This window comes from Camarhynchus parvulus, chromosome 8 (assembly GCF_901933205.1).
Source record: "Camarhynchus parvulus chromosome 8, STF_HiC, whole genome shotgun sequence".
Classification (NCBI taxonomy): Eukaryota; Metazoa; Chordata; class Aves; order Passeriformes; family Thraupidae; genus Camarhynchus; species Camarhynchus parvulus.
Genome location: NC_044578.1, coordinates 25,894,940 through 25,910,730, shown reverse-complemented (window position 1 = coordinate 25,910,730; position 15,791 = coordinate 25,894,940). Strand labels below are relative to the sequence as shown.

Here is a 15,791-nt window from a genome sequence, read left to right as displayed (position 1 = left end):
GCAGTTCTTAGGGAACTGCCAGCTCTTCTGTGACAAACTCACTCAGACAGCAAGGACAGATTCAAATCCCCTCTCCATGGATGTGGCTGGGGTTAAACCATCACAGAACATCCTCCCAGAACATCCAGTCTAACCCAGACAGGATGGCTGGAAACACGAGCCTGCTCACACCAACAGTTTATGCTTTACTTGATTACAGAATTGACACATTCCACCCTAAACTGCTCCTTTAATAGATTTCTTTAAAAATAGTTCTACCTCAAGGACACCAGAGGTGGCTCAGAAAAGCACTGAACAATCAGGATCATTTAGGGGATGAAGGCACAGCTCCAGCTGTTGGGAGGGGCAGAATCAGCTCAGAACTACAGGGCTGCTATTTGTTTTAGTGCAGGGTCTACTGGGGAGCAGGTGGTACCAACCTCAAATCCCACTAAATCCAATTCCACTACTTCTTGAGAACAAAAAAGCTAAAAATAAAGTAAATAGTGGATTTCAAAGACTATTTTAAACTAAGTGTTACTCAGGATTACTATTCTACCACATTGTGAAGAAATAGGAAAGAGGAACATGAGAAGGATATGGCACGATAACTATTTATAACCTGAAGGGTGGCACAATTTCTTTTTATGGATTTTAAGCTCAGCTTCATTTAGACCAAATCTTCCTCCCAGCTGGAAGTGCTGAAGAGGTATCACTTCTGTTCTCCTCCAGCATGGATCTAAACACACTTGCATCAATATCCATATATGAGAAAGGACAAGGAATAGCTTCCTGCTGAGAATGATCTACAGGGAAAATGCTGCCAGTAACAGTGGAAGTACATTCCTGGGTAACTCACAGAAATCTAGAAATGAGAAGTGTTAAGAAAATGCCACTGAAAGCAAGAATTACTGACTTACTGACTTTGCCCCCCACAGCCCTGAGTTAAAAATTAGCTAATTAAAATTTATAAAGTCATCATACATCTGATAACTATTTTTCAAGATTAATGACATCTAAATACATTCAACTTCCAATAACTAGCAAATTTTGTCTTATTAGATAATGAGGACATTTATATTTATAGCCAGAAATTGGCACATGCAAAATGTTATGTGAGCTAAGAAATCATTTATTCTAGAAGAAATACCAGACCTGATATTATCTGCCATCTCTTAAAAAAACTGAAATCAAATATATACTTGATCAGAACTAAGAAAAAGTTAAATATAAAGACAACATTGATATCTACAAATCCTTTTGGAAAGGACGCTATCAGGAAATGGAGAAGTCAAATCTATAGATTACATTCAAGGCCAACTTCTTTCACCAATATTAAATTCACACATAAACCTCTCCCCTCTGCTCAAGATTATGGCTTGAAGCTGGAAATCAATCTCTTTGTTCAAATATTTTAAAGATATATCACATCAAACTGCCCCAAACATGCTGAACAAAACACTGCCTCTAACTCAGTGGCTTTACAGACATTCTGTATATTGAAAAAAACATATTAGAAATGACCCTCTTAACAGTTGAGGTTTTCTAATAACACTAAGTAAAAGAAATAAGAATGAGGAAAAGCAATTTTTTTACAAAGAAAGGTTTTAGACAACTAAATTTATTTGCAGAAAATGATTTGCATTCATTTTTCTGCCTAAGTTACGAAAATACTCAGTAGTCAGAAAAAATGCCATAGAAATAAAATAAGGCTAGATTAAAAAAAGCCTTATTTTTCAGCTAATGCTCTAACCCAAGTGCTCACAGGGGATGAGCTTTAGCACATTTCCTTTCCCCCCGAAGAAGGTTCTTTATAAAACAAAGCGAAAAAAAGTAAGGGAAAATGATTACATTCAAAAAGCTATATTTTATTGTTATGGCAACTGATGTGCTAAAAATAAAGAAATAAAGTTGTTATGGCAACTAGAATTTTAAAGGCAGTCAAAAGAAGAATAATCAAACATTCTGCTGGCTTAAAATGTATCATCTATGACTCAATTTACAGGAAGAGCTTCAGAGACAGAAGTTGGGTTTTTTGGGGGGGATTCTGCTTTAGAGATCCCAATTAGTACAATTTCAGAGAACTCTAAGGAACGCAAGGGAGCATCTCAAGGTGAGTAGAAAATTGCACATTGCAAGTTCTCACAGTCAGGAGGAAGAAACAAACACATTTTACCACTTCTCTGATGTAGTGCAGTGACCTTACCTAGCTCCATAAAACGTACCAGGCTGCCCAGAGCAGCTGGGGCTGCCCCTGCATCCCTGCAAGTGTCCAAGGTCAGGTTGGACAGGGCTTGGAGCAACCTGGGCTGGTGGAAGCTCTCCCTGCCCACCACATCAGGGATTGGACTGAAAACGAGATTTAAAGTCCCTTTCAACCCAAACCATTCTAGGATTCCATGATAAAGGTTACTTAATGATTTTAAATTCAGTACTGGAAAGTTAGGAAGTACCAAAATTGATTTGTCTGAAGCAGCAGACTGTATGTATGGAATTATAAAGGTGCCTATGACTACAAGATGATCATATCTTTAAATTTCTGATACATCCTTGATGACCATTTCAGGGCTCCTAATTATACAAGCACTTTCAATGTCACAGAATTCTTCTCCTATCCATTATTTCTCAGACTGTCAAAACTGCTACTTCTATTTAAAATCAACAGTACTGTGTGCACCGTGAAATATTTCAAAAGCCATACTGAGACAAGCCTTAATTAATAATAAGCAAAGTATTTAACAGATACTTCAGGAAATTATGACTAGAAACAGTAACTTGTACTGGAAATATTTGCACTTAAACCATGTACATAGCATGTGCTAGGATCCCAAGCTGTATTTTAACACACCATGTGCCTTTTATTTTGCCTTTTCACTGCACTGAAAATTCAGGTTGCTACTAGCAGTACTCATATCTCTTTTCTGACCCACAAGAAAAGTCTCTCACCACAATCCACAAGAGCTTCCAATGAGCAGAACTAGCATGGCCAAAAATACAGCTCAAAGTCAGGTTCTTCGCTTGCACTAAATGGAGAAGAATCAGATTAATTCCTTATTGCAGCAAAAAATCAGATGTACACTGGAAATTCAAATAATACACAGGGCTGTGCAACAAGGCTAACACTGAAAATTCAAGTGGATTTCTGCAGTTTTGCTTCCCCCAGCCTCAGTATTAATCCTTGAAGCTGGACACACAGTTAACTCATCCCCATCTCAAGCTAGCATTTCTAGAAATGCACATTATGTAGGTAAATGGCTTACCTAATCTATGACCAAGTCAACAGCTTCTGCAAAGGAAACTCCATGTACAATATTCACCCTACATACATTTTCAGGAGTCAGGATAAATCTTAGACATGAGAATATCAAGACTTTAAATCCAAGTTTCAGAAGCGTGTCTCTGCTTGGGCTAAAGGAGCCTGGCTGCCTGTTTCCAAGGCTTGTTGCTGACTCAACCAGACACTGCAGACAGTCCTGAAAAGACAACCAGCAACTGCTGCTCTGAGCTTTCTATGAAATTAACTTCCTCATTGTGTAATAGCCTAAACTTAATCAAGTGCATGGCTGCCTGAAATACATGGTTTTGAGTTCAAAATAAATGAGCAGACATCCAAATATTACTCCTTGATTGCCAGCTGTATAAATTCACTGCTGGCATTCAGCACCAGTATTCTTGTTGTAACAGGGGCAGCCATTCTGCACTGAACACACATACATTCATATATAAAAGCATCATCAAAGAATACTCACTCTAGCATTTTGGGGTGTATTTTATCCCTAATGTGTGTTTACATATTTTCAAATGCCCATTAAAGAAGAATTGGAGAGTCTTTACAGAAAGAAAAAGGAAATCCTAGACAAGTGACAACAAAGCCTAAAAGAACTTTCTGGAATCACATTTACAAACTCATGAAAGAAAGGGGGCATGGATCCAAAAGGTAGCTCCAATTCCTCTGCCATACAGGCACCAAAAAGTGTAATTAGACTGCAATGTTACTGTAATTAACCTGCTTAAGGCTGTGTCACCCAGCCCCAGTGCTTGCTCCCATCTCACCCTGACACCACACCTGAACAGTGATCCTCTCTGAGAGCAATGGGGGGAAGGAAATTTCCTAAAAAAAACTCCACAATTACTGTGACTAGCCCTGCAAATACTAGGTAAGGGTAAAAAAAAAGAGACGGAACATGCAGTAAAAGAAACCTCTTTTGGCAAGCACGCTGTGTGAAACTGCAATCCCCATTAATGACTATTTAGTTTTAATGCAGGCTGTATCTTGTATTACTGAGTCAAAAAAAAAGGTTGTATTTTGAAACTGGATTACTCTGAAGACAAACGACCCATCTGAAGACAAACCACCCATCTGAAGACAGCTTTGTCATATGCAGGATATGATTAAATTATGTGACGCTCCATATCATCAGCATTTGGTTGTCAGTTTAAAAAGCAACTGATGAAAACCCTCAGCAAGAAAAAAAAAATTCCTAGCTGCCAAAATATTTGTCTGTGTCCACAAAAACCTACATAAAAGATTGTTAGAAAGAGTATATGCAATAGCAGACTGCAAACAATTTCCTTCTGGTCAGTTTACCTCAGCACTGCAAATTTGCTTGCTGACAGGAGATATGACTCTTTATGACCACACTCATCACTGCAAAGGGAAAAAATTCCTTAATGGATACAGACTGTAAAGAAGATCTACAGGTTTCTAATCTCTTTTGAAGTGATTACTGTAAAACCTAACTTAATACTAGCTCAGGCCCTTAGAAGAATATCCTACAGAAGACATAAGTAACCCTGTCATTTGGTGTTTTATCATGAAGAAGTCATACATAAAGGTTCAGAATCCACTCCTATATCAAATTCCAGTTTGGATTTAGGAGATGTGTGCATCACTTCCATACACTTCAATATTCTACACGTGCAGCTCAAGCTTTGCTGGGTTTGTTACTATTCCAACTGTTCTGAACTGCTGTCCACAGCTATGGCAAAATATGCTTTATTAAAGTCTTGACCACCAGTATTGGTGTTAAAGGCATTTTAAGAGACTTTAAACACCAAATATTTGGATTCTTAGTGTTCCTTTCTAAGCATTTAGAGCACTCTTTAATTTTTATAGCATCAAACACTAACATACTGAAATCAGCAGCTAATAGTCAGGAAAAGGTGGTTTGCTCTCTCCAATAAAGGTATTTAAGATTTCTAAAGCTCCAGCTCTGGAGTGCTGCAGCCTCCTGAATGCCAGTTATGCAATCTTTATTTGAAAACAGAGGCTGATTAGGAAGACATGGTTTGGAGAGGAAAGAGGAATACCAAGAGCAAGGTGATTGCCTCAAACACAATTATCCCTCAGCAATCCCAGCTCTGGCAGTGGACACAGACATTACCTTTTCCTTCAGGTAAGCAGTGGCCCGTGCTATCAGTGAAGATCATACCCACAGAATTCCATAAAGACAACACACTCTGCAGGGAACTTCTAAAACAATCTAGTTTTACACAGGAATATAGAAAACCATGGTTTAAAATGCCTCTACTCCAGCTGCTCTTTCAGCATTAGCATCATTACTGCTACAGGGAAACAACACTGACTAACAAACCAACGTTCAAATTCAGCTGGGATATCTATTTATGTTTTATCCAGGAAGGAATAGCAGGGATTTTCAAACCAGCACTGAGGTGCCAAGTCCTAGCAGCTCTTACCACACTGTGAGGGAACAGCGAGGCAATGACACATCCCATTTCCATCCTACTTAAAAACCACTTGTTATCTGCATCAATATTCATATATCCTGAGCTTATGACACTAGCTGGTGCAGTATCAATTCTTCCAGTAACCATCATTTAAACCTATTCAGGCCACAATACTGATACTCCTTGGGTTTTATCCCTGTTTGAAATGATGGGCAACTCTGCTCCCCTGGTTTGCAGATCATGGATCATAAATTCACACAGACAAAACAGAACAGGCTCCAAGAGGGCACATGCAAATCTCATTTCTATTCCACCCTGCAGAATAAATGTGTCAATTAATGTGACTTTTAGGGCAGAGAGGTCATACATGGCTTCAAGAGCCAGGAACTGTATTGTGAGTGTTATTTTAATGTTCTTATATGTGGTTATGTATGGAAAAGAAACTGCAAAAAAATTCTTAATGCAGCAGAATATTTGATCATTTTATGCAGGCCATGAAAATAAAATACTACTGTGATATTTTCCACCTCAAGTATCATAGAGAAACATTAAAATTTAGATTACATAAAAATAAAAATTACTAATTGATGCTCCTCCTTTATTTCCTGAAGGGACTTGTCACTAAACTGATTAATTCCTTTGAAGATGAACACTTAGCATAAGATTTTTCCCTTTTGTGCACACAAAATTGAAAGACTTTTTCCAGATGAGTGCTAAATGAATCAAAACTTAGCAAATTAAATTCACCTTAGGGACATTTTATTCCTGAGTTTGTAAGGGAAACATGAATATTTGCTGTGGAACTAGGTACCCTGGTACATTTATCATAAACTAAACCTTTTATCTGAAGTCTGAATTTAAATGAAGCTATTTAAAGAATTAAAATGGTATCAAATTATTGTCTCTGAAGAGTAGAAGTTTCCACTGATTTCTAGTAAGTATTTTCAGTTCCTATATACTTTATTGTCCCACAGTGTTGCAGCACCACTAAAATAATTCAAAGTAGGTGACTGTAACTGTCAGCACCAACAGATCAGCTTACACCAGAAATGAAGCTTCCTATCACTCCAACCAGCAGGAGCTGATTTGTCTCTACAAACCACATTACATTACAAAAATATCAAGACTCTGCTTGCCATGAAATGAATTATCTCAGTTTAAGAGAAGAGTTGAGTAACAGTCATCCTATCCTTATCCTTTAAGAAAAGGTGGGGAAAAGTAAAACCTAAGAAACTGCCTATATATGCAGAATTTCAAAGAAACAGGAAATTCAGAACAAGTCATCACTTCCTCCAGAATTATTTTGCCTAATGCCCAAGTGCCTCGTTCAAAAAGCAAAGTAACAGGTACTAGCTTTTTCTCTTTTCAATCAATTGAAAAAAAATTTCACATTTTGATTATAATGATCATTGATCCTTATGTAATAGGATCTTTTACAGCTGTTTAGCATACTCCCATGCCATCCTTGATATCTATTTCCTTTAAAAGTCAAGGGAGACAACTCCTAATTAGTAAGGAGACAAAATAAATATGCAAAAAAAAAAAAATCAATTCCTTGCTACGGAGGCCTAAACGCCCCCATTTTCAATCAGGACAAACAGATGCAGCATTCTGAACACAAATATTTCCTACAAAAATACTCTAATGTTTCAGTCCATTAACCAGCCTGCTGTGGCAGCTGGTGAACAGTCATCTTTTTAATTAGACACCCTTACTGATTAATTAGTCTCAGAACACTGAGCAGTGCAACCCTGCACGATGCCACTGGGACAAAAAAATATTCCTCTTCCCCTCCTTAGTGCTAACTTCACATCCTTTGGTATTGCTGCAAATAACAAGCTTGATACATTTTCTACTCCCACTAAAATAGCCTTCCTGTGTAAGGAATTCTCTCAATTCCCAGCTAAACTCTTTCACACAAATTGTATTTGCTTCACACAAATAAAATAAATTAAAAATCTAAATGAACAAAACCACACAAACCTGGCATCAAGGCACCAGTTCCAAAGTCATCTGCATTTCATCTTCTTTGGATAGAAACAGTGACTGACTTCTGATCTCAGTTTTCCTTTTCCTAACTATGCAAGCAAACTTGCAATAAAAATTAAAAAGCCAAGTAAATATTAAGTCTGAAACAAAGAAGCAAATACCTTTTTTTGTTTGAACAGCTTGGATAAATTCAAAATTTAAAAAATAAATACATTTCTGCATTAGGTTTACATGAAAGCTGATCTTCAGTCCTTCAAGCTCATTCTGAAGACAGCTGCACCAAGAAACAGATACTTATAGTTAATTCAATACATGGAAGATTGTGTTTAAACTTCAACAACAGGTTTTGCTATTTTCTTCTATCTATTTCTAACTTTTGATTTAGGACAAGACACAATTCCAGAAACCTGCACCCTTAACTTTTGGGTTTTTTTTCTTTTGCTTTAAAAAAAGAGGATTTGTCTTGCAGGAATAAGAAATAACAATGCTGGTCCAAACTGAACAGATAAACTACATATATTCACTCTAAATTGATTCATTTCATCCAGCCCCAAATCCAATCAATTTGCTCCACCTTCTGCAGCAATGGAAAATACTTTCCTATAATTGCTCACCATTGCATGAGAATTATACTGCTGGAGTAGTGACACCCTTGATTAATGCAATTTTCAAATTATTAAATTACTGAGATCTGTTAGTTTCATGCCTCTCAGAGCTGGGAAGAATTCTTAGGATTTTCACTCTTACATGGAGTGACATGAAATCTTATTGGTCCAGAGATAAAACACCAAAAAATACAGTCAGCAGAAAAAGCTGGGTTTTGGCCAAGTCTTCTGAAGCCTGACCCTTTAATTAGTTATTATCTCTAACTGTCCTGGGCACATGCTCATATTGCCAAAGGAAATTATGACAATAAACAAATAATCCTATTTTTGGTTCCCTTACAAGTCATTTGGAAGGACAGCCATTCAATCTTTCTTTAAGAACTTCAACTCAATGTCACCATCCAGTTCAAAACCAGGCATTCCCATTCCTACACAAACTTTCATTGTTTTGAGTAATACAACACTACCAACATCTGCTTAATCTGAGGCTCATTTTTCTGATCTTACTTAAAAAATAATAATAATAAATTTAAAACATGTTTCACTTCCTTAAACCACAGCATCTGCTGCATTTAAATTAAGTCTATATATGCTGTTAGATGAACACAGAGTTCATTTCTTAAGGGAACTCCTATTGCAAACTGGAAGTCTTTTATGAATAAATCATACAGTTTAGAATCAGAAATGCTACCTTAAAACAGTCCACCCAGAAGTTTTCAAACTACAGAACATGAGTGACAGCCTCCTGTTCCTGTTCTCATTTTACTTACACTACTACACTCAGCCCTGACAGGAAACAAATCTCACCCTAGAAATTCAGCAGTGAGAATTCCTCCAAGAATGAAACCATCTCAAACAGAGAAGCAAAACTCTGCTAATAAGCAGTGTAAGGTATAATAAATAAAACAGCTGTCCCCATGCAGATGCAGCAAGTATTTTAGGCTAAGTTGCTGCATCACTGCCGTGAAATACAAAGCTGTGTTTCGTGTCAGGTACATACAGGCAATGTGTGTATTTGTGATTGTGATATGTGTGGAAACCGACCATGGGACAGTTATAAAGACAAATTCTAAGAATAACTGAGAAAAGTAAAGCATGGAAGAAGGCCTTTGAACCTATCTTTTGTTCGCAATTAACCTTAGCTGATTTAGGAGCATTAGAATTAAAGCGTTAAGGATGTTGCTCTTTGCTTGCAGTTAAGCCTTAAAGAGTTTTGCAATAATAACCTTCTGAAGTACAATTTTAGAATATTGCTTGTATCCTTGAAATATATAAAGGAAACATGCTTATCTCATGCTTTAACAAAACAGAGAAAAGCAGCTAGAGAAAGGAAGATAAACATCAACTCAAGGATTTATAGTTTTGACCAAGGGAAGCTGGACATCACTGTTATGAGATTTATAGTCTTTGCAATTAAAAGGTGGACCCACATCTGGGGAGCTGGACTTCACCAGATGGGATTTGTCTTTCTCCTTCAGAAACTGGACCACCACCATCTGGGGATACTCCTTTTTGGGATACATCCTGAGAAAAACTAAATCACAACAGTGTATAGAATTGTGATGTAAAAATTGGGAATAGAAATTGCTGATGAATAAAAATTGCAATAGAAACTGCTGAGAAAGCTTAGGAGTACCCCTATAAATATCTGTAAGCCTTAACTATGGGTGTGCAGTTGGAGGGAAAACTTCCCCCACTGTACCCAGCGCTGTGTTGCTCATGCTTTACCATATTAATTAATAAATTGATTGCTGCTTGAATATTGGCCTAGTCAAGCTTCTTATTTATAACACTGCCATCATGTGACAGCAAATTTCTCCTCATGCACACAGTGACAGCACCTGACACCTGCTCTGACAAGAACACACTGGGGCAAGGGGAGCACCATCCTTTATTCCTGCAGCAGACAACTACCACTCACTCCAGTCATAAGCAGGCTACACTGGGGCTTGGCAGCCACCAGTTTCTCAGAGCTCTGAATACACCTCATCATGGAAAAATTCATTCCAGTCTCTGGAGAGGAACCAGTGAAGATGAAATAATGCCAAGCAGGCAGGAGAAAACACTCTGTCAATGAACTGACCTCAGCTTGTGCACATTTTTCTATATTCTTTTAACAAACACATCAAACATTTACAAAAGCTCTTTAAGTACTAATATTACCTCTTCATTATCACAAGCAGATTTTTCTCACTCTGATTTTATTTTCCTTACAGTCATTACACAAATAAAAACACACATTTATCCCTACTGATGTATATTTGACTTCCCCCTTCCTGTCAGGTGCCACGTGCAGCACTGTGAAGAGCCCATGGCAAGGGAAGTAAGGCAGATTTTGATTGTCACACAGAACACATTTACATATATGTCAGAAATGAAACAGCTGCCAAATCACAACTCCCACTCTCTAAAATTGTATGCAAGGCCTATTATTGTGCTCCAGTCAAAATTCCTGAGCAGCTCATGGTAATCATCAAGCTGGAACTCAGCAGGACCTAAGACAGTGCTTGTCAGTACTTGTGAGAGCACAAGGATTTCTTCCTCCCTTCCCTCCTGGAACTCCAAACTCACCTAGAGATGGGAAATGAATGCCCTGATCTAAGGAAAAGGGAACACAGCTCACCAGATCATTCTTGACACACTGCTGATCTCCAGTGCACAGGCCTAGAGGACATGGACGCCTTTTGCAGAAAATAAGTGCAGCATTGACTTTTCTAAATGAGACATTTTATTTTGCTTTCAGTGCTGAATTCAGACTCTAAAACAAGCCCCAAATTACCCTCTCCTACAGAACTCACTGCACCAAGCACTCCTGTAGCTGAGAAACACTGCAGCAGGTTCCAGAGCTTTGCATACAGATGGATAAATACAGGATAAATGCACAGCCAGATTTCTTAGGTGATGGGACTGATAGCTGGCCAATCTAACACAGCACTGCTGCACAAGACTGGAACAGAACAACTAATGTGTCTATAGCATGGTCTCTAAACTAAATGCAAATGCTGAGGGTCTGCTGTCACTCAGAGTATCACAAGGCACACGTTTTTGGCCTGCCAACAACACAACTCTCACTAGTGAGCTCAGTTTCACCAGAAGTTAACCAGCAACATTGTACAAAAATCAGAGTTTTTACCAGATTTTGCTCTGTCCCCAGACCAGGCAACCATAAATCAGGTTTTCAGTACTAATAATTCCAAGTATTGAGTTCATCTTTCAAGCTGAGACAGATTCATGGCAGAGATTTTTCTAGTGGTCTCCAGTGCCCTGTTTCTCACAACTATCAATTCAACCCAGGGGTGCAGGTCAGTGGATGAGCAGGGAAGGGCTGGAGTGCTGGGAGAGCAGGCTCAGAGGAAGGATCTGTTACCATGGGGCAGAACCTCAGGGACTGCTCCAGGGACTGGGCAGCAATGGGGAGCTCTTTGAGGGGAGAGAGGTTCTGGGGGCTGGTGGGGTGTCAGTAGGCAATGGTGCAAGTTCACAGATGTTTGTACAACCTCCTGCTTCTGGTATTGAGCCCACTTTACTCCCAGGACTGCAAGTGCAGAACAACATCAGCTCTCCCCACTCCCCTAGGATTGGCTCAGGAAAACATATGTTCAAGGAATACACTGCTGAAATAATCAAGGCACCCACAAACTCTTCCAGCTTCCAGAAGAGAAACATCAAGCAGAATGACCAAAACACAAGGAGACAATGAATTTGTACAAACATAGGCATAAACGGAAAAAATCAAGATGAAAATGATGGGTTTGATGGGAAGATTAAATAATTGTGGAAAAAATAAAGTTTGTGTTGTTGGTATATTAGCATAACAAAAATGCAGATAAAAGAAATCAGTTCTGCTTTCTCATACAGGAGAAGCTAGTGAACAGTCATTAATACCCAAATAACTCTGAAGCTTAACATTATTAAATTATTATTAGGTTATTATTGACACTCATACAGCCAAGATTTTAGCAGCATATGCTACTAAAATATATATTCTACTACTCTGCTTAATTCACATTACTGACACACCAACATGAAACGGAAAAGTTCTGTTCCCAGACATAAATATCAGACAATAATTCATTAAAAAAAAAAAATCAGCTGACACTTTTTCTGGAGCATCCCATATTAACTCTTCCCAAAGATGGGCCCTAGCTTTGGTATGGCACAGGCTCTCTCCTGTTCATTTCTTTCATGAGTCTTTTACTGCCAAATGATGTGATTGCCAGCAGTTTAGACAGACAAACTACAGAAGAAGTTTTGTCACTTCAGAAGGAAAATTATTCACTTTAGAAAAAAAATCTGTTTGCATAAATGCTTCCGTTCAGCAGAGGATTTAAATTTTTCATCAGGAACACTGCAATATTTTGTATTAAATACTGTATGAAATATCATCTTCCAAAATACACAGCACTGCAATATCACTGTAGTGAAAAGGCCAAGCATTACAAGGTATTTTTAAGGCACAAGGCCTCAGCATCAAGATAAACCTTGCATTTTAGAAGTTTTCCACTCCCTCCTCCACCCTGAAACAAACGTCTCTCCCACTTTTGGAAAGCAGGAACAAATAATGGAGGTGGCTTTGATGCACCATACAGCTGACAGATGTCCTGTGAATGGTTTCTAAGGAAAATATAACACAGCTACAACATCAAAATGAAAAATTTACACTAGCAAAACATTCTTCCTTCTTGGTAAAGAAAAAAGTAGCCACACCAGGACAGCTCTCACTCTGGGGATGCTTCTAAACTTCAAAAACACAATTAATTATGTCAAATTAAGAGGACAAGTAGCAAAACAATAGGACAACATTAGGAAAGGAAACTCTGAGTAACAGCATCTACCCCAGAATTTCTGTGTGGACAGATAATTCATAAGCCAGGTAACAAACCCAGCACTTGCCCTGAACAGCACAGGAAATTATCTCCATCCATTTCTGCCATTAAAAGTGTATCTGAAACTGCTGCACTTCCCAGAGCTGTAACAGGGGCAGAGCCTCAGAACCCAAACACTGAGATTATCTCTGACACTGCACAGAGCTCCTCCCTTGAGCCATCACAGACCAAACAGCTCCACAGACTCCTCAGAATGCTCATTGACTGCACTGATGGAACTGATTCCCAAAAGGATTCTCCTCTCAGCTCACCCAGACAGCAAGGAGACCGGTTTCCTGCTAGGTCCAAATGTTTTTAACATTCTTTAAAAAAAAAACCAACAGAAAGAAGAAATACTCAATTTTGTGCCATTTTGTTTGAGTTTTTTAATAATTGAAACCCCAAAAATGAAGACATACATAAAACAAGCTTTTGAAAAGACAAAGTGATGGATGTGAGTTTATAAAAAAACACACAAGGAAACACCTGAACAAGGTGATGTTCTTGTCATCATTACAGCAAGAGAACAGAAAACTAAATGTCAAGCATTACTACAGATATAGGTCAGCAATTTCTATTGCTAATGCCATGCAGCAGGTACTCATGGCAGGAGGTAAAGTCACATGATCATAATTTCAGTTGTTTAAAACAAGTCAAACTGTTTCATTCTTCTGCTGCCCTGCCACTGACTAAAACTGCTGCCCAGCAGAACTCATCTCCACCAAAGGAGAGTGAATAAAAGAAGGAAAGAACAACTAATAAATCCCTTACCATTGTGATGAGCAATCTGTATTTGTCCAGCATTGCCTGGTTGTCATGGCATCCTGCCAGCAGCTGCCAGATCTCTGCCCTCAGTGCTTCTGGAACACCACTCTTCACCAGAGTGGACAGCCCATTTGGTCTCACAACAAGGTTATTGTGCCTGAAACAAAGATAATCATCTACCTGTTATACTTCAACTACAGGAGTCAAAATAAAGATTAAAAATGTTAAAAATCCTTAAAGCTATTCACTAAAGCAGAGTCAGCAATTGGCAACACAAACTTTTCTTCCACTAGTTACAGTAGTTAGTGTTTGTCAGATGGAAAGCAAAAACTCTGCAAGGATTTACAGCAAGAACCAGTGGCAAAATGTAGTGATATCCAAATTGTCTAGGTGTGGAGACATTAAGGAAAATTAACCATAAGCAGTTGCAGAAATTGAACTAAGCTGGCTAATGAAGAACAATTTGAATTGAAAAATATGCCACCTGTGCAGACAATTTAATTTAAATATTTGTTCAACATATATATTTAGCGGAGGTTTGGAAAAATAAATTAAAAATAACTTAAGCTGTACAGAAAAACAAATTTTGGAAAACAAAAGACAATTTAATAGTAGCATTATGAAGACTGAGGTTCTAGTTCCACGCTTCATGCCAAGAGTCTGCTCCAAGTGCCACAAACCAGGAACACTTGCACACACATTTGCACAATCCTAATATTTCAAATAAATCTACCTGTTGGTCTGAGCTGGTGTTTTACTATCTGGTTGTACACACACAGAGCACAAGAAATGCAGGAATACAAAAGTCACTGCGTGTGCACAATATTACAGAGCTTTCAGTAATAGATGTTGCAAAGCTCTTCTGGAGACACAGTATTTGCTGATCTAGATATAAACCCTCTTAGACTCATGACAATTTTCAGAGCAATGCAGCAGAAGGCTGCTCAAACTGATTTTTGGCTCTCTCTGCTGTAGGAAGTGCTTTGACCACTGTGGTGTCTCCCAGCTCTCCTGGAAGCAGAGTAGTGAGAGTGGCTGTTAAGCCAAATGCCAGCAAGCCATGATTAATCAAATCACCTGCAATTTGAGCCTGGATTTGCAGTGAATGTTCAGAGTACTCAATCTATGAAACAGGTCATTAGGACATGAACAGGTTATCACTGTTGCTGCTTAAATTTAAAAGATACTCAAACCTATTTAATTTTCTTATGCTTTGGGGATGATATGCCTATTTTTCCAAATGGCCTGAGAACTAAAAAGTGTGTGATTATATAACACCCTTATTCTTTAAAAAAACAATAATTATTTGTAAATGTGCAGTGCAGTACAAGTAATTTCATGCTTATCTTTATCCCTCAGATACCCAAATAAAAACAAGTTCCTTTTATCTTTTTCAGTCCATTTTGTAGTCAGTCACATTAGCTCAACAGTCTAGTGATGGGAAAGAGCTAAAAGAAAACCAATATTCACAGAAATATTAAAAGCACTAAACACTTAAAGGATTTGCACTGGTTCAGAGGAGGCCACAGAGATGCTCCAAGGGCTGGAACCTCTCTGCTATGGACACAGGTTGGGACAGCTGGAGGTGTTCAGCCTGGAGAAGAAAAGGGCTGTAGGGAGACCTTATCATGGCCTTTCAGTACCTTAAAGGAGCTTATGAAAAGGAGAGAGAACCTTTTTAGGGACAGATAGTGACAGGAGAAGGGGGGATGGTTTTAAACTGACAGAGAGGCCGGGTTACATGGGTATTGGGGAGAAATTCTTATTTGTGAGGGTGGGCAGGCCCTGGCACAGGGTGCCCAGAGAAGCTGTGGCTGCCCCTGGATCCCTGGATGTGTTCAAGGCCAGGGTGGAAGGGGCCTGGAGCAACCTGGAAGGAAGGTGTCCCTGCTCATGGCAT

At 38.6% G+C, this 15,791-nt stretch overlaps 1 protein-coding gene across 3 annotated transcripts in view; it reads right to left on the bottom strand.

The window, feature by feature from the left end:
• The window catches only part of RABGAP1L (RAB GTPase activating protein 1 like), a 226,037-nt gene that overhangs the window by 159,082 nt on the left and 51,164 nt on the right, over positions 1-15,791 (bottom strand). For all 3 annotated transcript variants that reach the window (XM_030953933.1, XM_030953935.1, XM_030953934.1), the window contains one exon: positions 13,898-14,048. In XM_030953933.1, coding sequence (XP_030809793.1) covers positions 13,898-14,048 — 151 coding nt within the window. The remainder of the gene's footprint in view (positions 1-13,897; positions 14,049-15,791) is intronic.